Source organism: Cylas formicarius, unplaced genomic scaffold (genome assembly GCF_029955315.1).
Source record: "Cylas formicarius isolate icCylForm1 unplaced genomic scaffold, icCylForm1.1 PGA_scaffold_4__25_contigs__length_36172078, whole genome shotgun sequence".
Taxonomy (NCBI): Eukaryota; Metazoa; Arthropoda; class Insecta; order Coleoptera; family Brentidae; genus Cylas; species Cylas formicarius.
In genome coordinates this window covers 12998083-13025288 of record NW_026844334.1, presented here as the reverse complement: position 1 = coordinate 13025288, position 27206 = coordinate 12998083, and the positions used below count along the sequence as shown (strand labels likewise).

The following is a 27206-nucleotide window of genomic DNA, read 5'->3' as shown; positions in this document are numbered from 1 at the left end:
ATATTCATCGGGCCGCTCAGTGATTATATCCGTACTGTTTATGAGAAATGTCACAATCTTAAAAAAGTATTGAAGACGTTTATGAACAACCATTTTGTTAAATATTGGCTCCACGGCACTTCGTTCGTGCCTAAAGAAAGTCGTGCCCACACTGCTGCTTATACAACCTATTGCATTATATATTATTAAAATTTTGACATTACTGGAGATAAGTAAAGAGAGTTTTAAACATTAACAAAGCAACACTATTTTAACGAAATGCTCAAACCGGAGATGTTATACATCTGTGCAGCTGTGGTATTAGATATTATTAGTATTATTCCTATAATTGCAAAAATATCTTACAATACATTTGAGCGGCTGATATAATATTTCATATATATATTTGGCCATTCCGTCCCTGACGTTCCCGGCAGATTTATCCACCCGACGTTAATGTAACATGATAATTGCGTTACCGGATTCACCATCTTAAGGGATTAACACTGACTGACATTGTAATTGAACGTGACGCTTTTTGCGCGATTGATTTTATGCTTCAAATGCAAGGAACAATCGTTTTTGAATCCGATGACGGAATGCAATACAAATGCATTTATTTTAATTTAAAACAAATTTTTCCCGATCAATCTGGTTTCTTATTATATAGGGTGTTGATGTTTCTGGATGTTACCCGATTTATCTGCAGTATATTTTTATCAAAAGACTGTGTGGCTCGTGGATTTTTTTTTAATAACTAATAGGAAAAAAACAAAGATATGAACGCAAAGTAAAAATTTGTTTCTATTAATTGACATGAACATAACGGAGCACCCTGTATTTTGAACTTTTCATTTCATTTCATTCAAATAAAGGGTGCTTTAATAAAATCTACACAATAACCATGTTGCCAATTTTGATGAAACTGAGTACATTTATTTATTGTAGTAATAAGCAATTTTAGTGATATTAAAAATGTTAATGCCAGTAGCTTCCTAAAAGGCAAGATGCATTTATATTTTGGAAAAATATTAATAAATCTAAACGTTTCCTGTTTTGAGCATTTTTATGTAGATAAATAAGTTTTATAAACAACAATTTAATGATGAGTTTGCTTAGGCATCAGCGAGCATTTAAAGAAACTATTTCACAAAGCAAAATTTTGAAAGTGACCCCTTGCGCATGCCTAATCCATACATAATTGAGTATTTTATAGTAGCAAAACGGCATTTGATTCACGAGTTTATTTGACACGAGCGGAGCGCAGCGGAGCAATTTTTTAATAAACGAGTGAGTTAAAAAGTTTACCGAACGTGTTGCATACTATACTTTTTCTACGACCGTTAGTTTTTGGGTACATTTTCGCAAAACTACACGAATACTTTCACTGACATGACCGTCAGAACTGCCAAACGTCAAAATTCAAAGCGTGCGGTGAAATCTCCGAAAACATCCGATTGCTCTCAAATCCGTGCGGTAAAATTCCGGAAATGTCCGAAGTGACTTGGATTAGTGGGAAACGAAACTGACGTGGTAAAGTGACGCTTCTCGCACGCTAGATCGGTGGGTAATTAGGTATTTTACAGACGGGGAATAGAAAAAATAAATAATAATATAAAAAGTAGGTTGTAGTCGGTGTATACAATTTTGATCTACTCAGATCTGAAGCAGCTCTTAAATTTTATAACTAAGTAATTTGGGAACAAGTTCATATCTATTCTAATATAATATCTCTAGGAATTTTTGGTAGCCCAAGACCATGGTTACAGGTTTTTTGTGTCACATTATTATTAGACACCAATGGCTATAGTGTGCCGGAGAATGGTTTGGCTTTTGCAATGCACTATCTACCCGTACATAGCAAAAATAGCAAAATTGCTAGCAACATTTTAAAGAATTTCTAGAAGTCGTAATCTCCCCATAATTTTATTATTGCGATCCAATTTCCGTCGAAAAGCGTTTTATCAGCTCTCTCCTAATTTTAATGACATGCTCGACCAAACGTAATTGATGGCACGCCATAAACCATTTTTTTTAAAACGTTTCATTGTATTCACCTGCATCGAAACAGGCCATTTGCATACAGCCATTTCGCCCCACTCCCCCCCGTCTACATGTAATTTCCATTTCGAATTCGGATATTCCGAGCAAGTAACAATTTGAGCGTTTATTGATTCGATGCAAAACAAGCACGTTATCAGTTTAATTAGCGAAATGTTTATTGTATTTTTTGTGTTTTATCGCGTCAATCGGACAAACCGGCAAAGCAGTTATTACTAGTACCGTAGAGCCGCGCGTGACGCCCTGAAAAATTCTACTGCAAGAGTCGTACACATGCACACGGAAATAATTGCAAACTTGTCTGCCTGTAAGTCTGCACGCACCAAATAATATCAGGAAAATAATATTGTATACGTCGACATTTTCTCACGGAAATACAATTGCGGTCCCGTTGTTAACCCCCTCTGCACCCCGACTCGTTTTAGTACATAAAACTTAATTATATGCTAAACGGGGACCGACTCGATCAATGCATAATTAGTATATCCGCGATGTTGAACTCGCGTTACAGTGCCAATTATGCGCAATGTTTATTTGCTATGGGCACACATTTTATCCTGGAACACGGCATGTTCGTTTCAAAAGTGATTCCGGTGACGTGGGTATAGTTTTGACCGGTTCCGTTCACTAATTTCTGGGTGTCGAGAAGCAAGATGATTGCCAATATATGTTTATTTTTTGCAAGCACATCGCAAAACAAGGAACTGGAAAACAATCTTAACATATTATAGTGAATATTATACTGGATAGATCAATTCATCAACATGAATACATAAAAAATTAGAAAACAAAACTATACAGTATCTTATTAATATAAATCTACCTCATCTACTAATAGATTGATTATAATTTTGTCTAAAAGATGTGGGCATCAGTTTCTTTGCGTTATTGGAAACAGTATTATACCTTTTGTAGACACAGTAGGAAAACGATCTTTCAAACAATGCTTTACGATGCGAGGGAGAAGAAATAAGACCCCTATATCGAAGATTCAAAGGTGGACATCAGTTCGGTATTTTATTGTTTCAAGAGATATGGAGGACAGGCATTTAAAATTACATTATTGCAAAAAAAGACTGCACGAAATCGTGGACGTTTTTTCATTGATAGCCAATTTGCTTCACGGAATTTATACGATATCCGATCATGGCGACCGACACCGTAAATTACACTCTCTGTATTCTGGTTACATCTTCTTGATACAAACAAGGACCATAAACCCCGGGCGAGAAATAGTGATTTTCATTTGGATTTTTTCAAATATCTCGAACAGCGTATGTGATAGACGAAAACCGTAAATACAAAAATTGTAGCCCTTGATACGGCTTATAACACTGTTTGAACGTATTAGCTATTGTTTGGACGAATTTTGATTTACGGTTAATAATTTACTCTCTAAACGAACAATTTTCAGATTTTTTTAGATTTTTATCTATAATTATAACACCTTGTATATAATCGAAAAAATGGGTGACACAAAAGTTATAGCGCCGGGTCTCCCGCGTATTACGGATGTAAAATCTTTCCGTTCGGAAAGCTGTTTTTCTATATGCCAAAATAAACACAAAAAAAATCAAAAATTAAAAAAAAATACTTCGCGTTATTTTATTGCTCCCAATTTAAAGTCGGTAGCTGCAAATTTGGAGTACTTATTATGTTTTTTAATATTACACGGAATATCGCGAACACTACATAAAAACCGTAAATACAAAAATTTAAGCTGTCTATATGGGCTATATCATGTAAAAGAAACTGATTTTCAATTTTCATTTTTTTTTGGATATTTGCTGCGCACCCTGTATATTTTTGAAAAATTGTCAAGAATAAAAGTTTATGGAGTCGTTTCCTCTGAGTCTTCTGGTTCAAGAATTTTTTCGGTGTTGTAGGCGGTTTTTGAAAAATGGTCTTTTTTGTAGACCCTTGCACACGCGATTTTTATTTTTTTTAAAATACTTCCCTACCCCCCAGCCCCCCATTTTCAATAGGTTCCGTCACGGGGCAAAACTACATAGATGTGTCAAATATGAAGTCGATTGCTTCAAATTTCGGACGCTTATCGTGTTTCATATCATGGCCCTAAAAACAGTCGAAAATCGCGAAAAAAAATATGGGTACCGGCGTCGGATCCGGGCTATTTGTTATAAGCTTATGTGCCTCGTGGAGGGTTAAAAAGGAGGCAAATTTAAATTTTGTATCTCCAACGATTCGAAAGTTATTCAGGAAAAACCAAAAGAAGAGATTGGAGAACGGAGAAGGGAGAACGGAGAACGGAGAACGGACGGCGGACAGACAAAAAAAATATTTTTCGACGGTGATCATTTCTGTACCAACGGCGATCCCATATGACCTACCGTTAACGAGATATAAAATTTTTATACGAACGCAGATACTTTACAAGTAAAAACCACCTCAGTTCAATTAACCTCGAAGTTTTGGGCAAATAACCAACCTGTTTCGGGTGAATGCAATAAATGCAGAATAAAGACTTATCGGCGCTCCTGGAGTTGGCGTCAAAGTATTTTTAAGGACTAGCCCAAGTGACTCCTTACCTAATAACAGAACAACATTAAAATGTGTAAAAAAAAAAATTATGCCTCATATTAAAATTGTGACCCTTTCCTACTTCACTTCATAAACAAACATATATTTTTCTGCTATATACTTTCTACTTTAAAGTCCCGAGTTTTGAAATGATCAAGCGAGCTACTCCGGATATTACTGGTACTTTAGTCAAGGATTTAGAAACGATGGGTGTTTTCGGTATATTTTACCAATGGTATTTTGACGTTTGTTAGTTCTGATGGTCACGCCTACACGTCGCTCAGTGACTGTATCTTTGCTGTTTTGCAAATACTTACCTAAAAACTAATGTTCGAAGACGAAGTATAGCATGCAACAAGTTGATGAACTTCTTCAGCTCTTCATTTATTAAGCACTCGCTCCGCTCGTGACTGACGCTGGCGTTTATCATACTTATTGCATAATATGCTATTTTATTTCTCTGTGCCTTACTTCCGGTCATTTATAGCGAAAGCATGGGTTATTCAATGAGAGGAAAAGGTTATTTGAGTTTGAACAAATTAATCAATCACAAAAAAAAACATGTTCTAAATCTGTAATTGTTTAAATGTTGCTTTCTATTGTTTAATTTAGTCCTGATTATGTCAAGACATCGTATTTTATAATGATCAGTGACTATCAAAGCCCGTTGAGTTTGAAGGAATGAAAAAAAGGAATGTAAAAAGCAAAAATGTTGCCTAGTTCTTAGTACAAAGGAAAAACAAATAGATGATAAAGAAAATATAGGATCGTAGTACAAACTGACCATCGCGTATTTATTTAAACTAATCTTATTAATATGGTACCTCTAGTTAAATATTTCCCTCCCTAAAGAGCACTTTTGAGAACATAGAAGAAATTATAATGAAAAACATTTGTTGATTAATTCAAATCCTAATATATTCGACCCCTAGTAATAAGAATCAGAGAGTGATAATGAGGTCGATGCGAAGCAGAATTAATATATTAGGCAACAAGTTTGGTAAACGGCATTTGAGGCACGAGCGGAGCGAGTGTTGCACAAACGAGTGACTTATAAAGTTTCTCAAACATAGTGCATACTATACCTTTTCTACGACCATTAGTTTTTGGATACACTTTTGCAAAACAACACGAATACATTCACTGGCTTGACGGTCAGAATTGACAAAGTCAACATTCAAATCGCCCGCGCGATCGGTATAGTTAGTTTTTTAGGGAACTGAAAACTGAGAAGCCTGTTATCCTAATTCATACATAATACATGATGTCCAAGATTCTGTTTCAGTAAGTTTCGCGTACTAGGGCAGAAAAAATCTGACCTAAATTTGCGATGCTCAAGATTCAAGGCATTTTTTTGTTGAACCCGCTTTTCGATATGCCTTTGAGCTGCGGAGGCTTTTTGAAAGGTCTACAGTTTGGATTTAATCCGTAATTTCTTTATTTATGAAAGTTTTTTTTAGGACCCATTGCTTTTTTATAGATATTTTAGAGCAAAATTCAGCTGTCCAACTGAATTTTATCTACCATTGTCAGTTCTTGATGTTTTCCATCTGGAACATGTAGTATTTGCGATATGTCATATTTTCTGTTAATCACATAGTAAGTCATGATGCAAAGACATAATTTCTTTCCAGACGGCCCTGCATCTACCTATTACGGTTTGAGGATTGGATATTTCAATACTGCAGTAGAGTTCAACGGTGTATAATCTGAACGAAACTCTACCACACAATTTTTTGTCACCAGTTCAGACGAAAAATTACACACGAATAAGACAAAAACTTTTTTTTCTTTTCTGACGCCCACATCTGTATTCCCCCGATTGTTTCACTTTATTTCAGTTAACTTGCCGCCCAGAAATTTGTGTGTCACGAGCCGAAGTCGCGCGTCGAATCCGTAATTAGCCCCCACCCTCGTCTCATAAATTGTTGTCAAAGACAAATTCGACAGCACGACCTCCGCCTCACCCCTTATGAGCCGTCTTGGTTTTTCCAAGCCGGGAAAAACGAAATCTGCTCCCCCCGCGAACGAGCACGACTGCCCTTCGGACGAACCCAGTGACGCGTTTAACGAATCTCAGCCCACTTGACGTTCCCCTGCAAGTTTCGATCTTTACTCGAGGATCGACAGAGATCACTTTGTCTCGCCCGTCTGATATTGGATTATGTAATAACCGAAATTTTTCTCTGGCAATATGACATTTTTGCTTACTTATTCCACTATTTCAAACTTCAAAATTTAATGTGAAGAAGATTCGGAATAGATCCAAATGTATCATACATGCACATGAATAATCTAAAACCCGTTTATTTATTTTTGTTAAAGAAGTCTACCTAACAGGCATGAAGCCCAACTAACAGGTAGGTTGTAAAAAAAATAACATATAGTTTAGCTTAACATAGACCTTAAGTCTAATAAAAAAACTAGAAAATGAAAAAAGACTAAAATTAATAATTATTATTATCCCAAGCATAAAAAAAATAAAAAAATACTTTTTTGCTCTGAAATTATTTATTTTGTTGCACTTAAAAATACATTACATGTGTCAAAGAAAAAAAATCAAAACTCGAAACATACAAAAAATACTGGTGCGTAAACGAACCACTGGGAAAAAACATTAAATAATGTTTTGGGGCATATAATATATAATTTGTACATAAATCTACAAAATAAAGTTCAAATTCGACAGAAAATAACTAAAAGTAGATTGTTTTCCAACATGATTTGATACAAAATAACCATAATATTTTATGGTGCGTGAGTGCATCACTGGTAACACCCGGTTTCATTTTTGGTGATATTTTACAAGGCATGAAGTATATAAATGCACATTACACGTATTACATCTCCTTCGGGCTTTATTAGCATGAACAATTGATTATCATAACGCACTTCATCTATGGCAGGTGCAAGATTTCTTTGAGCAATTGTTTTATCAGTTTTTAAAAGTTGCAATGTAAGATTTAAAATCTAATCAGTGACTTCGTCATCAAAAAACGTAAAAAGTATTTCAAGCGGAGAGAAAGCCTATATTTTAGTTCCTCACATCATCTAAATTCATCGGATATAGGTGTGTGAGTGTACTCAATATAACCTGTCTTCCATTTGACAGTAGCAGCAAGCCTGTCGTGTGCAGAAAGCATACGTCTTCTTTTGAATTCCAAGGTTTCATCATCTGATGGGTCCTATTCAGGTTCAGTAGTTGAAGGACAGTTGTATCATTTGGTGTATGTAACTCGAAAGTTCCAACTATATCAGTTGGTTCCCGAAACTCTTGTAGATTTATCTTAAAGTTCATATCTTCTTCGTCAGTCAAGGTATCCACGTTGGGTGGAATATAGACCGCGTCAATATGTTCTGTAAATATTTTTTCACGTTATTTTTAGCATAAATTTACAAGGAATGGAATGCTACAATACATAAGAATACGTAAATCCAAATAATACATACGACTTTCATTGTTATTGTCCTCATCCATCGCGATGTCCTCCATAGCCGCCTCTAATTCTTTTTGAGTCAAATACCTCGGAAATGCCATATTTTACGAACTGTAACGTTCACTGCACAAGGCACAAACTAATACTAAAAAACACGCTAATTGTTGGATGTTTATTCTACGTACGTTGACTTGTCTAGACTTGCAATAACAAAGTTTTGTTTCACAGATAAAACCAGTGGTGCATTCACGCACCAGTAAATATTTTCAAAAAATAAAGCATAATCAATATAACTTAACTTAACAAAAATGGCAATACAAATCCAAAATATTTCTTTTTACTATTTTGGATTTACTTGAAAATGTGATACAAATTTATGTACCGCTTTTGTTAACTTTTGAAGTCATATCTTTCCTTTATGTCCTTTAGTAGTCATAATAATAAAATTTCTAAATGGATGTGCAAAAATATTAACTGGATGTGACAAAAAAAATCATAGAATAGGTGGTGCATTAACGCACCACTGGGACAAAATGGGTAAATGGAACAATAACGTTTTTACCTTAGTAATAGATTGCCAAAAAAAGTTCAAATCATGTTGAGCATTGTATATGGAGCACGTTGAGAAAATAGCTGAAAATTTTAAAATATTAGTTCTTGGTGTGAGCAGAAAGAATGTGTTTCCTGTCAATACGGGGAACCAGAAAAGTTAGTCTATGTAAAAAGTCAGAGCAAGCAAACAAGTTATTTAAACTTTCAAATAATGTATTTAAATAATGGTAATCATGGCGACAACTACGAGACACATAACTAAATCTATTTAATAATATTGTACACGAACAATTTATGTCATACATGCTTCAAAAACTTACGCTGATTTTTTTCCAGGCTATTAATATGACAATTGTACCCAGGAGACAAAACCACTGATCCATACTCCAACTTAGACCTGACGTATAAGTTACATAATATATTTTATCACTTCTGTATTTTTAAAGTCTCTGGGATAAATGATAATTTGGAGTCCACTATTACTCCAAAGTCACATTACACTTGACTGTGTTAAGTTGCAAGTTATTATTTAGGGACCAATTGTTGATTTGCTCTAAACTACGATGGAGAGTAACACAATCCTCTGAACACAGGATTTAAAAAAAATGTACGTCATCTGAATATATAAAAAAAACTGACATTAAGGTCCTCACCGGTATCATTAACGAAAATGTTGAATAATAATGGGCCCAATATTGAGTCTTGAGGAACGCCTGAGGAAGCAATGTATTCATAGAGATAGACGTACTGACTGCGGTTAGACAAGTATGAAGGAAACAAATTAACAAGCGATTCGGAAAATCCAAAGGCACGGAGCTTGTGGATTAGAGTTTTGTGATCTAGGCGATGAAACGCTTTTGAAAAATCAAGATATATCACCTTCATTCATCAAATATACTGAGACCTAGTCATTAGATTGGTAATGGTGGATCTTGCTTTAAAAAAAATATGTTGTTGGGGGACTATTTGGTTCTTAACAACATGATGATGATTCTACGAGGTATCTTCCTTATTAATATACGGTTTTTTGGTAGCTATCTTGCAGCATTGTAGCATTTTTTGAGAATTAAAAACTGATCTGATTAGGGTAGGATCCAGTCACATAGTGTCATATTTTTCGCCCGAAACTCAAAAATTTTAATGACTATAGTTGTACATTTGTTCTATCAAACGACCTCTGCGTCTTTTAGTAATTTTATTGATTTTGTGAGGTTTTTAAAAACATGTAGCAGATAAGAACTATTTCGAAAACAAAGCAATTTTTATTTTTTTATGAGTACGCCATGGAAAAAGTTGCCTAACATAGATTGCCTAATATAACTGTTAAACAGACGTGACATTTCGTTATTACTTTAATTTCGGCTTTCCCTTTCTTATGAAATGACTTATGTTAATCAAAAATAATCAGTGTATTAACAATGCGCTTTTATTACACATACACACAAAGTTATTATAAATTATTATAAAAAAAACTGAATAACCTACTCATAAGAAAAACTGGTATTTGAAATAGCTCTTATGTGTTATATATTTTTGGACAGCTAATCACAAGCCTAATAAAATTGATAAAAACAAAATTTTTTCCTTTATATATCAAAATTTATGAAGAAACTAACCAACTAACTAAACTATCTTATGTCATCTTATGTCAAAAAACCATTCCTATAAAGTGGGCCACGGAAGTCGCAACCCGCTGGCTTTTATAATAAGGTGGCAACGCAATATACACTGTTAATTTAAAAAAAAAACAAACTCAAAATTCAAATTAAAGATGACTTCGTTGTGGTTATTTGCAAATGTTAAGTAATTATTATAAAATTATTCACCTTTAAAAGAAGTAGAAAGAAGAAATTTTAAAATGGATTTCAAAACGACCGAATGCAATGTTATTATTGTTAAATTATTAAAAACAATAATTAGGCTTTATTGAATAATTTTGTGAAAAAATTAATTGCTTTACTAAGTTCTCTACAGATTCGCTTGTATATCTAATTTTGCTAACTATTACTAATCAAATTCCGCTAAAAAGAATATTTTACTAAAAAAAACAAACTGATAAGTTCTTACTAGTAGTACTAACTTCGAATCAAATTAAAATAAATACTTCAAAATAATTTACAAGGGGTTCCATTAAAGAAAATGTTGTCTAATAACTTTTTGACTTCTCTTTTTATACGTAATGTGATTGTTTTTTCAACCTGTGGTTATTTAAAGTCCTTAACTGGAATTTTTTTATGGATCATTTTTATGGGAGTAAATATACCGAAGTATTTCATCAAAGAATTATCTCAGATTGAAGAAAATAAAAAAGGCTGATGCGATATGTCGTATCAGACCTACAATTGTATGAACTATGTATGCATAAATGTTAATATATTTCCATAAAAAATTCTGTGTCGAAATAAAAGAGCCTTAGGAGAGCCGAACAAATAAACTTTCACTGGAATTAATAATATCCAAAATATTTACGCCCAAATGTAATTGAAAGGCAAATTTAAAATTCATGAGGCCCTTCGTGGGATCAAGGACGAACATTATGATAATCATTCCGAATAACCCCGGCTTTTCGCAGGGGAATAAATATATGAAATTTTCTGTCTAGTGAAGTCTTTCTGGAGACGATTACTTCCCCGAACCGTATTTACTCAATTTCCAGGACTTCCATAAACATTAGATTCCTAATATGTTAGATTAATTGAATAATTCATTAAAAAAATCACCACAGATGCTACAGTCGGAGTTGTAGCAAAATTGTTGACGTTAACCTATTAAAATTGGACAAACCAAACAGAGCAAAACAGATGTAAATTTTTAAATATATATTCTCTATATTTCGTGTCTAAAAACGATTATTTTTAGTTATCAACTTTTATGATAGAAATTTATTGTTAATTAATTCATTATTAATTTTTATGAATTTTTGCATTTAACTTTTTCGGCAAACAAAACCAAGTTTCACTCCTAAACACTTAAGTTTTGTCACTATTAAATCCAATCAAAAAATTTTTTTTCATTTTCATTAGGACGAAATATATACATGCGTAATATCAAAGCTCTGTCGGCAATCAGCTTTATTTTAACCTAGAAGCAAACGGATTTGCATAAAATCCGTTTAAACGGAAGAGGGAAAACACATTTCGGGGTGAGTCGAGTCGAGCGACAGTTTCAGTTTATACGAATTTATTAAGTAGAGCAAATGGATTTCCGTGATTTTGGCTGTTTGGTTTCTTGCCCTGCGAGCGAAATTTCGGTGCAAATGGCAGTTATTAAGTTTACCTACGACGTTAATTGTTAATGAACTTTGTGCGCATAAACGACTACGCGTTTACTAAACTGCAGTGCTTACCACGTTGCCATAAATACGATCCTTCTTACACATTATACAAAAATTAATATATACATTTGCGAGCATACAAATCGGCAAATTTTTAAGTTCTTAACATTCATTACATTTTTTTCAAAAGTCACTCATCAAAAAAAGAAATTAGCTGTTTGAAAGGCAACTTAATATGATTTAATACGAGTTTAAATTGAATACCATTTATTTCGGCTTCTTAGGTTTCACGAAGTGAAATAACATCTCTTGCACGATTGTGCACACATCTAATCAAGTTTGCTATTGTTTTTTTGTGGAATGTTAAACCTCTACTGCAATAACTACTGGGATCGAGGTTGGGGTACGAATTCTAGCTCCAATTCTTCGTTTTCGCTCATCCCATAAATATTCGATTAGATTGAGGTCGGGACTACATGCTCGCCACTCCATAACTCGAAACCCGACTTCTATAATATAATGTTGCACGATTCTTCCGTTGTGCGTCGAGTATTGTCATGCATAAAAACGAATTCTTCTCCAATGTAGTCGACATAAGGAACCACACGAGCTGGTAAAATCTCCTCTATGTACCTGGCACCCGTTAAACCTCTGCAGATCATACAGAAACCAGTTCCATAAGCACTCCTTTCTTCAATGTATCATTCTACATATCTCTATCGTATGCTTTTCTTCATCGGCCGCTACGACAGCGGCATATTCTGGTCTGATCTGAAAACAGAATAGGTGTTTTTAGGGTCAAGTTATTTTTATGCAGTCTTCTTTTTACTGTTCACTGACTAATAGTTCAGTCTCGATTACAGCAATAATTTCAACAGCTTTTTGCGTTGAAGTACCCAGGAAGCTAATATACTTAGACACTAACCAAATTATTAAAAACGAATACGGTGAAAATTTCGGTTGCAAAAGCAATTTAAGTCTTTGACAAGTTTGTTACTGTTACATGAGCTCATTTCATTTGTTTACCCGTTGCCACGCATATAAAAGATCAGCACTCTTGACAAATTTAAGCCTACATTAAGGCATATTAAATTGCCTTTTAAAGAGCATGTTTCTTATTTTGATCTGCGGAATAGTTTCTGTAGTTAAAGTCGAAAGTTTACAGTGAGCCGATTTCTATACACACTTCAGTAAACAAAATTAACACAAATAAATACTTCTGATTCCAGTTTCAATTTCATCAATTCCGACTACCATCACTTTCATTTAAAATTTTTGGTTAGGGACGTCGAGCGCTTTGCCTTTATTGATATTACAATTATTGAAGTTTACTACTCTCTACAAGGTGACATTTATGCAGTACGTATCCACTGAAAATGGTCCTCCTTGATTCTTTTAAATGGTAAAACAGAAAATTCATGAAAGTTCTTACACCAAAAAGTTCAATATTTTGAACCATTTTAAAAACCTTGAAGTAATTTTACAATGATCAAAGCTCAAATAAAAATTGCTGTCAATGACGTCACTATAAACTTATCGTAAAAGCACTATACGAAAGTTTTTCCGTTGGACGAGCGGCAAGAAATTTCTGAGGCGGCCAGGGAAGCGTGCAATGTCAGGGACTGACCAAACCAGTTTAATGGTCGAAAGGAATTTGTGACACATACCGAGACAGAGGCCGTAGCAAACGGTTGGTCATTTATTACGTTAATTAGACTAAATGGCGGAGAAGTTCTGGAATAGTACAGTGATAATTATTGATGATTCTAGTTCCTAAGACATTTTTGAGGATATTTATAACAATGGCTTGCTAAGTTTGTTTTTAGAGAAGGTGGTGTTTTAGCACGACGCTATAATAATTTCAGTTTAACGTATCGTATTTTAAATGCATTATCAGCCGTAAAAGGGAAATTTATGATCCAATAAGAAAATTAAAATCACTGACGGAAGGGTTCGAATTGAAAGTCTGTTGCGTATATTATTACATCGTAAATATGGTACGTATCGATAGCATCCGATAGGTTCAAATTTGCGAGATGTATAAGCCATTGGTAGCACCTACGTACCTTTTTAATAGTTACCATGAATCTCCCAGTTTATGATCACTTATTTATTTGTTGACAACGTATATTTCGGCGACTTACAAAATTTTGAAGACCTGAGCAAGGTCTTCAAAATATCTAAAAATGTTGTGAGCAAAAAGTACCTACAACACATGTTCCCATTTGTTAAAATTTCCGAGTAGTTTTTAGTTCTTCTATCTACTAGTTAATAAATTCTTTCGTTGGTCTTGACAAATCCTGTTGTTTATTACACACCCATATATACACAAACTCAATTATATCCGTGAGGTGTTATTACGAGATGAAAATTATCCTCATAGAGCACAAAACCAGGAGGGATACTTTGAATCGAACATCAATCAAAATATCCTTATTCCATCTTTTTCTTCTTTTTATCATTATGTTGTCTTCTCCACCCTCGCGGAAGAACAGTGCTCAGTGAATTGAGCTCCTAGTACTCATAGGCATCTGTTCCTTAAATGGTGCACACCTAGCAGTTAGAAGTTTCGTCTCCTTCTATAAGATGCGTTCTAAGATGGCACGTGCTCAGGCCGAGAGCCCAGCTTTGATGCTGCGGCATTAAGGCTAAGATTCATGCCTTCGTCAGATTAGAAATTCTCAATACTGTCAGCCTCTTTGATTTCCGCTGCCGACTTTTTGAGTTTTTACCATGACCTTTGAGTCCCGCGCAAATAGGAAATAATACGAATAGAAAAATTCACCTCACGTCTTCTGGCATTTATATTATACCAAGTGCATGTCCAGGCTTACGCAGGCGGTCACTCCACACGGGAATCGAAAGTAATAGGTCACGAGTATCGTCGGCTTCCGGTCGGGTCCCTCCGAGTGCCGGAGCTTTGTTGACTGACGTACTATTTGTCCTTTCACCCTATTGCCGGCCCGCTCCTAATGCCGTCTGATTAATTTTTCTTTTCGGGCGAAATTTCCCACGCCGCACGAAAGAAAGTCGGTTTACTTTTCTCCTATTCTTCCTATATTACTTCTTATTTTTCAAAGGGAGTCGGCCGAGCGGAGGGCGCCGCTAACCCCCCCACACGACCCACGCAAGACCCGGATTTCTTAAGACGGCACACTTTTTCTGTATTATCCCGTTATATGAGAAATTGGCAAATAACTTTGTTCCTTAAGAAATTGCGCGACGACGTTTGATTGACGAAAATCCTATTGAGGTGATTACACGGGATTTTGAGAAAAAAGCACGCCAACAAGAAAGACAAGAAAATTGGACAAACTTTTAAAAAAACCTAATAAATACTCTTTTTTTTTTTTAAATTATAAAAAAACTGCATAACTCTTGGCACTATAGCTCCTTATTTCCACCAACTGTTATCGATTAACTGATTTTCTATAATAATATCTTTTGATTTTTGGTTCATATAAGGAGACCTGAAATTGAACCATGCGGAGCACTGGGAGTTTCTGAACTAACTGAAACTGAATTTTCTCCCAGCAATAACCAGATAGTGACACTGACTGACGCTATTTTCATAAATTAATGCTTTAGGTGAAAAAAGAAAAATTTCGTTTCATGGTTGATTTTTGAGCATTAAAAGCTATTTCAAGTACCTTTCAGGATCCGGGAACGCATCTGGAATGAAGTTCGAAATGTGAGTCTAAAAAAAAACGTTTTCAAAGGCTCTCTCGAAAAATTGCCATAGGAAATTAATTCCCGGCGACCAACTGCGGAAGACAGAGACCAAACTTCGGGAATGCGGAATAATTTCGATCTAAACCCGTTGCTTCGCAGAGCAAAGTTTTCTTTTCGAACAGAAAATTACTTACAGCTTGATCAAAGAAACCTGCTGTCACCCTCTTCCGGTCGCGTACCTTTTCAAACTATTCTCCTAGTAAAGGGGTTTTTATTACGAGTCAATTTTTAACTCGAAAGTCCGACCAAGATTTTCATGGCCGAAGGTTTCGTTTAACGGTGAAATTTAAGTCGAGAAAAATAAACGATAATCATCACTGGAGACGCTTGAAAACTCTGCCACCTAACGGATTATATTTTCTTATGAGTTTTAACTTCTTTTGCTGCACATTTATTATTTACACTTTATATTTTTTCAAACCACGGCCAGTTTGGTATAAAATAAATGTCATAGTAGGGTTCACTGTAGTTCACGCATAGCTTGAATTAACAAACAATTAACAAAAAAATGTCAGTATTCCTGAAGTAAAGAAGGAAACCTTTTGTTCATCTTTATTATGAAGTATCAATTTTACAACCAATTTTTTGACAATATTATATCATAGAAGCTAAAATATATTTTGAATTATTCTAATAGTAGTTAGTATTTCATCCAATTTTGGTAAGAATATTAAATTTATCAACACATCTTTCTTTTGATATATCACGAACAACTCATCTAAAATATTATAATCTAGTGATGACTCGTTGATTTTTTACGTTACTATCTTATATCTATAATCAGGATGATAAGCCGCTGTGGGGGAGCGGATCACTACCACAATGATTGTTTGACTTGGATGACACGAGAAACATAATATTCTGTGACTGACAAGATATTACGACCTTGTCACTACACTTTTTGCATATAAATTTTAAAATAGCCGCCGCCGGCCTTGAAACTTCTTGATATAAAAAAAAAAATAATAATTAATGCAATTTAACACAGTATTCAAAAATGTTCATTAAAGTATTAATCACTAGTTTGTTAAAGGAAACTTAAACAAAGTCGAAGTAGAGTGAATCTTGCCGTCGGAACCCCGATGCAGTGCTGCCACTCTGCCAAGACTCCATAACTTGGGAGGCAAATTATCTTCGTATAAAATTACAAATTGTTCAAGACATTTAAAGACATTTCAAAAAACCTGCCATTTATACCTTTGTTGTAAGGTATGGAGATAATCTCTGAGCCATTTGTTCTTTTGCATGCATTGAGAAAAGAGTTTGTTGACATTTCTGTCACCTATTCTACATGTACTGCCTTGGAGGCAAGACAGATAAAAATACATATTATAGACGTAAGAACCGGCGTAATCGCTTCCACATACAGAAAGCATAATTGAAATAATGGTAAAAACCATAAAGACTTTTGTCGGACCTGTAAATAGTATATTATGCAACAAGTGACTTAAAAAGTTTACCGAACGTGTTGCATACTATATTTTTTCTATGACCGTTAGTTTTTGGGTACATTTTCGCAAAACAACACGAATACATTCACTGACATGACCGTCAGAATTGACAAACGTCAAAATTCAAACCGTGCGGTAAAATTTCCGAAAACAGGCGATTGCTAAAACCCGTCCGATAAAATCGCGGAAATGTCCGAAGTGGCTCAGATATGTGGGAAACAAAACTGACGTGGTAAAGTGACGCTTCCCGCACGCTAGATTGGTGTATAATTAGGCATTTTACAGACGGGAGTGGACTAATAACATTTTTAACATAACTTGGCACCGTACAAGTTTTGTGAATCATAGGAATGAAATTTCAAACGGATGCTTTCGTACTCTGGCTTATTGAATTTAAATCTCGAAATCATTTCTACAGTTTTCTAGATCTATCTGATTTTCTCTCAGATTTATTTCAAGATTCAGTTTAGGATTGTACAGGATGTGGCAAGTTACGTTCTTGGTTGTTCTTCGTGTAAAATAACGACTATATAATGATGTCAAAAAGCACTATAGCGTTTCAGCAGGCTATAGGAAATCCCAGCGTTTAGTCGGCACTTGCTCGTATCATTAATCCGCATTTGCTGTAGTCGAATGAGAATTCACTTCATTAATTCCGGGACAAGCAATAACTCAAAACAAAATGTCGCCGTTTTTCTGCGCGAGACCGCCGCCGAGGTCTCCGTAATTCGTTGAATCGGTGAATTACGTGGTCGAAGTTACGACTTAATTTTCCAACTGTAATTCTGCCAAATATGTATCTTGTTTGATGCCAAGTGCCGCTCCGGGATCCGGAATATAACTCACGGTGCCGCATCCCGGCGCATATGAATCTATTTTCCACCTCTCTGCCTTCCGCATAAACGTCTTTTAACATTGTTTGCAGAAGTTTAAATTCGGATTATTCCGCACTGAAAACGTCGAAACAAAAGGCCTTTTTCCCGAAGCCAGGCTACGGACCAAGAAAATGTACACATTTGCCTCAAAGGGATGGTTTCGGTCGGAGGAATCACGGCAAATTTGTGTAAATGCGCAAGGCGCACCTTGAAATTTAAATATCCTCCTTTCTTTGAAACTTTGGTGAAATATGCTAGAATATTTCCACTAAGACGAAATAAATTTACCCAGGTGTTAGTGGAGATAGTTCTCGTAAATTAAGAAATATTTCTAAATCGTCCAGCCACAAAGTATAGTGGGATAATTTTTCCAAATGCGTGATTCTGCGGAATCCTCATCCCCACTGTAGGTTAGGGCAACATTGAGTATAGCACACAGTTTGTAGAACAGCCTTGTGGTAGGTGGAAAACCAGTTAAATACTATTTCTGTAGGAGTGAAAATTATATCGTTTTCCCAGAAAAATAGATATCTAAAAAAATTAAAACTATTTACAATTCCAAGTTAAAATACCGCATTGCAATGTATTTTGTTTTGCAATATTTCGGGAGCTAACTTTCTTTTTTAACTATTATTTCCTTCTTTCACAGTGAATCCAAATCTAACTTTCCTTTCATTTCTATAAAATAAGAACAGTCTCCCTTATTTTTAAACTGTCACTAATCCTTCCAATTTCAAGACAGTTTGATCAGCGCACTTTCGTGAACCAAAATGTATTAAGTTAAAATGTAAAGTCGAACCCACCAGTAACAAAAATCTCATTGCTGTACTTTTTGGTGCATCAGTTGACTTGCTGTATGTTGTACCACCTTACCGATCTCTATCTGGAAATGGAGTGTTCATGACAGTGTCTTATCCAAAATTATGATATTTTCGAATGGATAAAGTTTTAGTTTTATTAAATTCAATCTGGACTTTTTTAGCAACTTGATAGTATAGTTCCTAGGACTTTCAATTGTTTTATAGATTGTAGCTGGTTGTGAGATGAATAGAAGTTTCATGCTCCTCAAAATACAAAATGCTATGGGCTATTGTTAACTTCGCATCGTTTATTGGTTTACAGCGCGAATATAGAAATGTCTGCAACGACTCTAGCGTCGCGTCTGCCAAAATAGCAGACTAGCCGCTACAGTCGCCGCGATTGGTTATAGTAAATGTAATAACTTCGTGTTTTTGGAGGGAAAATGAATTAATAGGACAAAATCGCAATTTATATGATCCAAAGAATAAAATAAAAAATATAAATATATAAAAACTAAAGTGGAAATATGTCGCATTGTTGGTGAGCTGGAATTCGTGGAGCTGAGGCTGAACCCTCCCCTATTACAGGAATATCCCAAGGTCACGATTATTCTTCAAATGAAAGTTTGACTTTTCCCAATTTAAGTTAAATATGATATATACTAAATAATATAAATACGTACATAGAAAAGCAAATATATTTATTTAAGTTAGTGTTACTCCTAGTTTCAATTGTGAGCTTACTGAACATTTAAGTAGTCCACATGAGTGTTTTTTTTTAAATCATCCTCAATCAGAGTTAATAAAAAATTGAATTGATTGATGTCGAAAAAACTTTACTTTTACTTTCTTCTTGTAATAGACGTTTCCGAACTAACATGTCTCCGTAAAGGATACGCAAGCAATAATAATAATAATAGTTCTGCTTTCTCTTCTTCTTCATTTTCTAAAGCTTCCCATACGAAGGAGATCGTCGCTCTATATAGCGTATGGACCCAACATATCTCACTTATGCCACTTCGCTCCTTCGACGGATAGCACTTGCCGCGTTCCTCTGTCTTGCCGGCTTCCAGTATCCCAGTTCCTGCAATTTTACCGCTTTCCGTTCCTCGAACCCAGTCTTTAATCATTAACTCACCCCAGCCTTTGCTTTACTCGGAGGAGCGCCGACATACCAAGATCACAAAAACTGTTAATTTCAGCATAACCATGGAAAGAAAGAAATCAACCCAAATGAGATTTAGAGTAACAACTGACACTCCGTAAGTACAATTGTTCTGGATTTCTCCTGTCTTGTTGACGATGAAGCAAACATGCTACTTGCTTCTCCACAATGCTGCCCGCACCTGAAGAGGCCAGCAGCATATTTGGCAAAACGTTAGTTTAACAGAGTCAATACCCGGCCAAAGTATTGTACTTACCTGTTTCACAGCCTGCGGAAGTTTCATTGAAAAAAAAAACTGACACTCTGTCGGAGGCTAGCTATAGCTACTTGCATGCTACTGATGAACACAACAAAGTAAAATTGTGTTTCAGTTCGCTTCTGGTTAGCAGCTCTTAATTAGTATCTATCCTCTCCATCATTTACTTAATTACTCAGACTTATGAAGACCAAGAAATTTTCTTCTTTACTTTACCAGTTTTTAAGTATACAAATTTCTACAAAGCTCAGCAGTTCCTCATTCTCTACGCGTGAAATGAATCTTCACAAAACGATTTGCGTCGAAACAACAAAAAGTGATTAAAGCAGGGGGACACACAAGGTAGACAAAACGACGGATCTTTAGCCACTCTTATCGCACAAAACCGAAGATAAACGCTTCGCAGCCGATGGCCAAGGTAAACTATAACCTCGGATTTCTGTCGCTCTTCGCTCCCGAGTCCCGCCGAACGGTCGCGGCGACGCACGAACGGACCGCCATTTACCGAAACAGACAACCGATTTCGGTTTCTCTTATTCGCTCCATTTTCCAGTTCGACGTGAACGGCGAGACGGGAAGGTTGTGCTGGTTTGCGACGCGTATTCGTCACGACATAAACAATGCCCATCGGACATGTTTCCGTAAAATCGGTGAATAAAACTTGTACTTTTCCGACGAGATCACAACGCCACGCTTAAATGCTCGCCGGACACGGTTTTCGGTTTTGTTGTTTTCTTTTGCGCGTTTTCGTCCCCAACCAGAAGCCGGCCGTCAAACAAACTGTTCGACATTAGCCAGACAGAGAGCGCAGCGTAGAAAATCCAATTAACTGACAAATAAATTTTCGTTTTTATCCCGGGTTTTGTGTTTAGTGACCACGTGCAAACATGATTGCCGGCAAACAAAATAAAATGACAATGGCTAAATTTATTTGTGCGTCCGTATTCATGGATTATTTGCTTTTAGTAGTGGTGGTAACTGGCGATTTTGAAAACAGCTGGACGATGTACATGGAACAACCGTGTTGTTCCGGTAACGCTAACCACCACGTCAGGCATCATAGAGGTAAGAAAATGTCGGGCCTGTTGGTACCTGAGGTTGGGTTCTTTCCTTCGCCCATACGTTGAATTTCGAATTCGATTTCTTATACCTTTCGGTATTCGTCGAAACCTTAACGGTATGTTTACGTTTTGATAAATCTATCCGCCTTAGGGTTATTGACATGGGTTTAAGTCGTAGTGTACACCTATATGGGGATCAAATTGTGAGACTTCATTCTGTGTACGTACGCGTTTCTATTGCAATAGATTTTTGAAAATGAGTTTTAGCGTTTATACGCACGTACTTGCAATGAGAAATACGCAAATCACAATTAAAAAAGAAAAACCCCAATTATTTTTCAAAATAAAAAACCCCTGGAAAGGCATTTTGAAAACAAGGTTTGATTCGTCGTGGAAATATTTTGACAAAGTTAAAATTGGATCAGACTAAGACGGATGATTCATACCTATATGAGGACCAAATTGTGAGAATTCATTCTGTGTACGTACCTGTTTCTTTTTATAATAAAATTTTGAAAATGCCCTTTAGCGTTTATGGGCACATATTTCCAATGAGAAATTGGGAAACTATACTAAAAAAAAAAAGAAAAACCACAATTATTTTTCAAAAAAAAACATGAAAAGAAGTTTTGTCAACAAGGTTTGATTCATCGTCTCAATAGCACGACAAAGTTAAAACTGGATCAGACTAAGACAGATGATTCTATTTTCTATTACAATAGATTTTTGAAAATGAAAATCAGTTAGCAGATTTGGTGCCAGTTGCGAGGGAAAGTCTTATCAAATATGCAAATTTAAAATATTAACCTTCCCGAGGGTTTACTCGCCATCAACTTTTACAAATTTTGTTGCGGTTATATGTTATACTTCGAATATTCCAAACAAAAAGTTGAATGTTAAGTCTTTGCAAAAAACGTCACTTTCGAACTTTTTTACCCCTAAATTTATCCGTTAGTAAAAGTAAAACGCCTTTAAAGCAATTCGGCCATGTCTTTGGATAGTGCCAAATGAATATCATCTTAACAAAATTCCACCAAATCCTTGGTTTTAGTCTATTAATATTTTCCAATTATAAAGGTATGTCCTAATTCGAAGATTCGTTCGGGATTCATTGATCTTGATATAAGATAATAACAAATGTTAATTAGTTGAACTGAAAGTAATCGCAGGATGAAAAGGTCAAAACCGATTCCTTATAATGATCTTGTGTCTAGGGGTGTGGTCAAATTTTTTTGTGTCAATTGACCGAAATAATTTAAAATATGCCATGAAATTTATATTTATTTATTTATATTGCGTGTTGGGTGGCGGTGGCGTCGTTCTGGGAACCAAATGGAGTCGATATTATTATTGGCATTCCCCAAATGGCTAAGTATCGTATTCGGATATTCCTCGTAGTCAAACTGAACATCACAAACGCATAATTTATTATAAAATACATATTGTTTTTATTAAATAATGATAGATAACACTCTACAATTGCAAGATGTTGTTTAAATATTATATTATGCAACAAGTGCGGTAAACGGCATTTGACTCACGAGTTTATTTGACACGAGCGAAGCGAGTGTTTAATAAACTAGGTGAAACATGGTTGATAAACACGACACTGTATCCAAAGGATGGCTTGATTCCACTGAAAACTGCAAGACGAAAGCACCTTCAAATAAAGGAAAACGCATCACCGTATACACGCTGGGTCAGAAGACGGATTTGTTCCAAACTGCTTGCTGTTGTCTGCAAACCATATTACGGATTCCAGCTTGGCCTCACTTTTTGAAAATTAGTTTTAAAACAATCTTGTAAAAAATATTCCCACTAACGGTGGGAATATTTTTGAATATTTGGGGCCATGGATAACCAGCACCAGCCTCAAATTCCATATGATTGCATGTTTAACCAGATAGATCTATTATGGAACCAAGTAAAATTAAAGGTCAGAGCAGAAAATGCTACTCCTTTAAGTCCAAGTGTTACAAATTTGATAAAAAATGTTATTAATCACATACCAATTGAGAGCTGGAAATATTCAGTACATTATAACAATTAAATACATTTCTATACAAAACAACATAAATGACCACTCTCATTGCGAAACGGAATTAGATTTAGATATTTAGAATAAAAATGTAACTAAGTGTAGATATTTTTAGTGTAATTTAATAGGATTATACCCACCTAAATAAACAAAAAAAAATTACAAAAAGCCTTTGAGAGTGTAATGTTCCGTCCTTTAGTACCTAGCGGAACCGAGTGTTATTGCCGGCGGCAGGTAACTTCCAGAATGGCGGACAAAACCCAGCAGTAGTAGAAAAGTAGAAATCTCTTGGCAATTTCTATACGGTCACCAGATATTTTTGAAGTAATTGGCAATTTCTCTTTTGACCGACGTCATTGGGTGAATTTTGATTTGGTTGCGTTCACGCCCAAAATTGTTCGAAATGTGACTAGGTTAAAAATGATAATATAGTAAATAATTTACCATTTATAATTATGTTTGTTTAAATATATATTTTCAAATGTTTAAATAAGTTTACAATCAAAAAGAAAATATTAGTTTGTATGATTGTGGGATATTATGTATATATGTATAATTGTTAATAGTATTATATTTTTAATTTTTGAAAATTATTATTTAATTTACTGCATAATTTTTTTTTAAAATAATAATTAAATCTTGCGAAAATAAACCTATTAAATATAATCGAAATAACGCAACAATACCGCAAGTGCAAAATGTTGATGGGGATGAGAATCGCAGATTTCACGGAAGTGGCAATCTACGCAATAATTAATACAGGGTAAATAATAAACGAATCGAGGGCAGAAACTCGGCAAAAACGCTTGTGCGTCCGGGGTAACAAAACGGCTTTGCAAACATTAAATTTATCGGGGGTAATTTATCACTATTTTCGGACAGTTAGTGTCGGCCGAAACAATTTCGAGTTAAGCATCGGGCAAAGAAAAAAAAAAACGGCAAGTCCTTGGAGGCGCTTTGCTTTCGCTTCTTCATTCAGATTTATGAAGCGGCGAGACAATACAATCTAGATCGAGCTCAGCGTTATACATTAACTGATATACAACGAGCAGATTCCCAGGCAACACTGATCGGATTTTTCTAGGAAAAGGTCTATTTTACATCCTGTTTAAGATTGTACAGTACAAGTAAAATATTTTAAATGTAAGTGAATTGCTTTTATGAGATTTTATACTTTATTATATGATAATAAGTTGGAGTTTTGGGTAAGAAAAAATAATCGAGTTTCAGTGGCTGCTCTGAGAATTATATTTGATTCTTTAAGTGGAACTAATCTTAGCAAAGAAATAATGAATCCGGTTTTTTTTCTGGCTTAAAAATTAGCGTGGCAAAATTATACGCAAAATATTGTTTTTAATGAAGCTCTGTGCTCAAAAACAAATGCTACCATTAAAAATTCGTTCCTGCCAATAAAGTAAAGTATACATGCTTTAAACTTAATGGTATGGTGTAATATGGACATGCTTCTCGAAACTCTATCACAGAAACAAAATTTTAAGAGTGTTTTTTTGTCTTTTATTGAAGTTCAAATTTTATGCGCACCACTAGGGGGCAGCCGAGTACTAGAGGCTCAATTCATTGAGCCCGAGAAACTTTCCAAATTCCTTCTAATAATGTTCTACTTCTCCGAGAATATATAGGACAGGAACGCAGATAGAATAGGTATAAGAAAATGCCTTAATAATTGAAAGTGTATATGAGTGGTCGAAGTTTATCATCCAACAAAGAATGATATAGTTCCTGGTAGAAATGAAAACACTAATAACATTCGTTTATAACCAACTAGATGGTTACAAAACTTCAAGTTACAGGATCGGTGGACATATATTCCAATATATATTGAAATATGTATTAAAATATATATGCAATTAAATATATTCTATAACACTTGGGAAGTGTTACCACTCGAGTTCACAAAATAGCTGGGCGTCAATGTCAGAAACGGGGTGTATTCTCCCGGGTGTACAAAATAAATACATCGCCATTTGAGTTTGCGACAGACTTTATCCAAAAAAAAAAATCATAGAGCATGTCAAAATTGTATCGTATTTGATTAGGAAGTTAATTCAAATAGCAGAGGGTTCCTACAAAATCAATCTGGTCTGGCGTTATTGTCCACATGCTCTCCCATGCGCACAAAGGGGTGGTTAAAAGTTCGCCCCCGTCAGAAAAAAAGAGTTGACGGCACAATGAACGGGGTTCGAAATATACGCGTAGGGCTTACCACTCACATAATTATCATTGTTGTGGAGGTACTTTTGTACGGACGCGTATATCGAATTAACAGAGATGTTATTATCCCCCAATTTTTGCCACTTTTTTTTTAATTTCAAAATGTTTTGCGTCGTTCAACGACATTTAAAATTAAAAGATTAATGCATCAATCTTGTTTATTTTAAATGTATATTCTTTTAAGGCATATATCACAAGTTTATATTATTTATTTATTTATATCATTTATCATATCAGTATTCAAAGTGAATCCTTACACCTCTGTATTTTTCAACTCTTTCGTTGACTCTCTCAAGCCTTTTTATTTTTAATTGTATTATTTATTTTATTATGTAATTTTTGTTGCAATTTTGTTTATTATTAGTATTGAGATAATAACTTATTTTAAGATTTTCTGTTTATTTTTGTATAACGAAGTATAAATTTAAACAAAATGTTTGAATTTCATTTATTAAAATAGGTCGTCCTGTTCTAAATTTGTATAGTTTCTTTTCTATCGTCGTGCAACTTGTTTTTTTTTTGTATTTCAGTGTGATTTTGTACTAACATCAGCTCCTTAAAGAAAAATCTAAAAAAATTACGAAATTAAATATAAATGAAAAAATATATTTGTTGAGTACTCGACGACAGTCACTCAGCGTGATTTCTGCCCCCTATCGATATATTTTTCCGTTCGAAAGTTAACAGGAGAGGGGTGTAGTGGGGGGGGGCTACATTTTACGCTGTATATTCTTCGAAACTTGCGCCGCGCGGTGATTAATGAATCCTGATGCGAATTTTATTTTAATGATTCCGCCAGTCATCGTCCTTATTAAAATGTACTAAAATGCGCGAAAGTAATTGCCACCCCGGGGATAATCGTTCGGTATAATTAACATTTGATTAATGGCTGTCGTTGTGCACGACAAAATTTCGCGATTGTTGTCTGACGCGCGGTGAAGGGTGTTCGGGAATTAATATCAACATAATGACATTATTTTCGTGTTCGGGCCATTATGTTTTTACGTCGATGCAGCGGTTTCCCTCCATATCCCGCTATAGGGATGGCACGCTAAAAACGGGCGGTATATTGTTTTTGCGATAAGTTGAAGCGTGTCGTCATCGACAGTAATTATTATCACCAACGTACCCTTCACGATTTAAGGAGAAATCATTTGGCCTCCTAAATAGTAAATTAGTAAGCATTTTATTCGGTAAATTGGGGATATTAGGCATTAATAACAACCGGCAAAGTGGAAATGGTAACCAAAATTCAACTCCATTCTTAGGTGGTTAGAGGATAATCGCAAAAGATGCGACCCCGGAACAGCGACATGAGGCCAGAGCAGGATCAACATCTTAACAGACAACTATTAAACGTCAATGCCACAGACGATATCGAGAAATGCTGGGCTGGAAGCCGAACACCTTTCACGAATCGGCGATAGCAGGTATATAATACACCAATAACCCACATCCGAGATGAAGAAGATGAAATAATACTAGAGCCCGAAAAATTGCTGGAAATAATATACGCTATGCTGAAGGCACCGCAATAATAGCCGATAATGCCAACGATGTGCAAACCCTACTAAATACTAAATAAAGATACCGTGGACGGAACGAGTCAGACAGAGGATGTCCTCATGATAGCTGGATTGGAAGACCGAGAACTCTTCGAACACGAAAGATCTCTTACCTGTGGTACATTATATAGGGAGAGCGATATGACTTTCAACGCCTACTACTACATGGAAAGATTGAAGGTGGAAG

The 27206-nt window shown here is 35.2% G+C and overlaps 1 protein-coding gene and 1 long non-coding RNA gene across 3 annotated transcripts in view; one reads left to right on the top strand and one right to left on the bottom strand.

Annotated features, from left to right (window-relative positions):
• Positions 1-27206, top strand: part of LOC132701093 (semaphorin-2A) — an 836804-nt gene that overhangs the window by 430708 nt on the left and 378890 nt on the right. The window contains exon 1 of one of the 2 annotated variants that reach the window (XM_060668769.1): positions 20690-21188. The exons of the other annotated variant lie outside the window; for it this stretch is intronic. Within the exon in view, the coding sequence (XP_060524752.1) occupies positions 21011-21188 (178 nt within the window). The 5' untranslated portion in view covers positions 20690-21010. Of the gene's footprint in view, positions 1-20689; positions 21189-27206 lie in introns of those variants that run through there. 2 annotated transcript variants of the gene reach the window in all.
• LOC132701273 (uncharacterized) lies at positions 18952-20525 on the bottom strand. The gene is made up of 3 exons (XR_009618750.1): positions 20124-20525; positions 19841-20048; positions 18952-19786 (listed from the first exon to the last, which is right to left on the bottom strand). It is a non-coding gene; the product is annotated as an uncharacterized LOC132701273 (long non-coding RNA).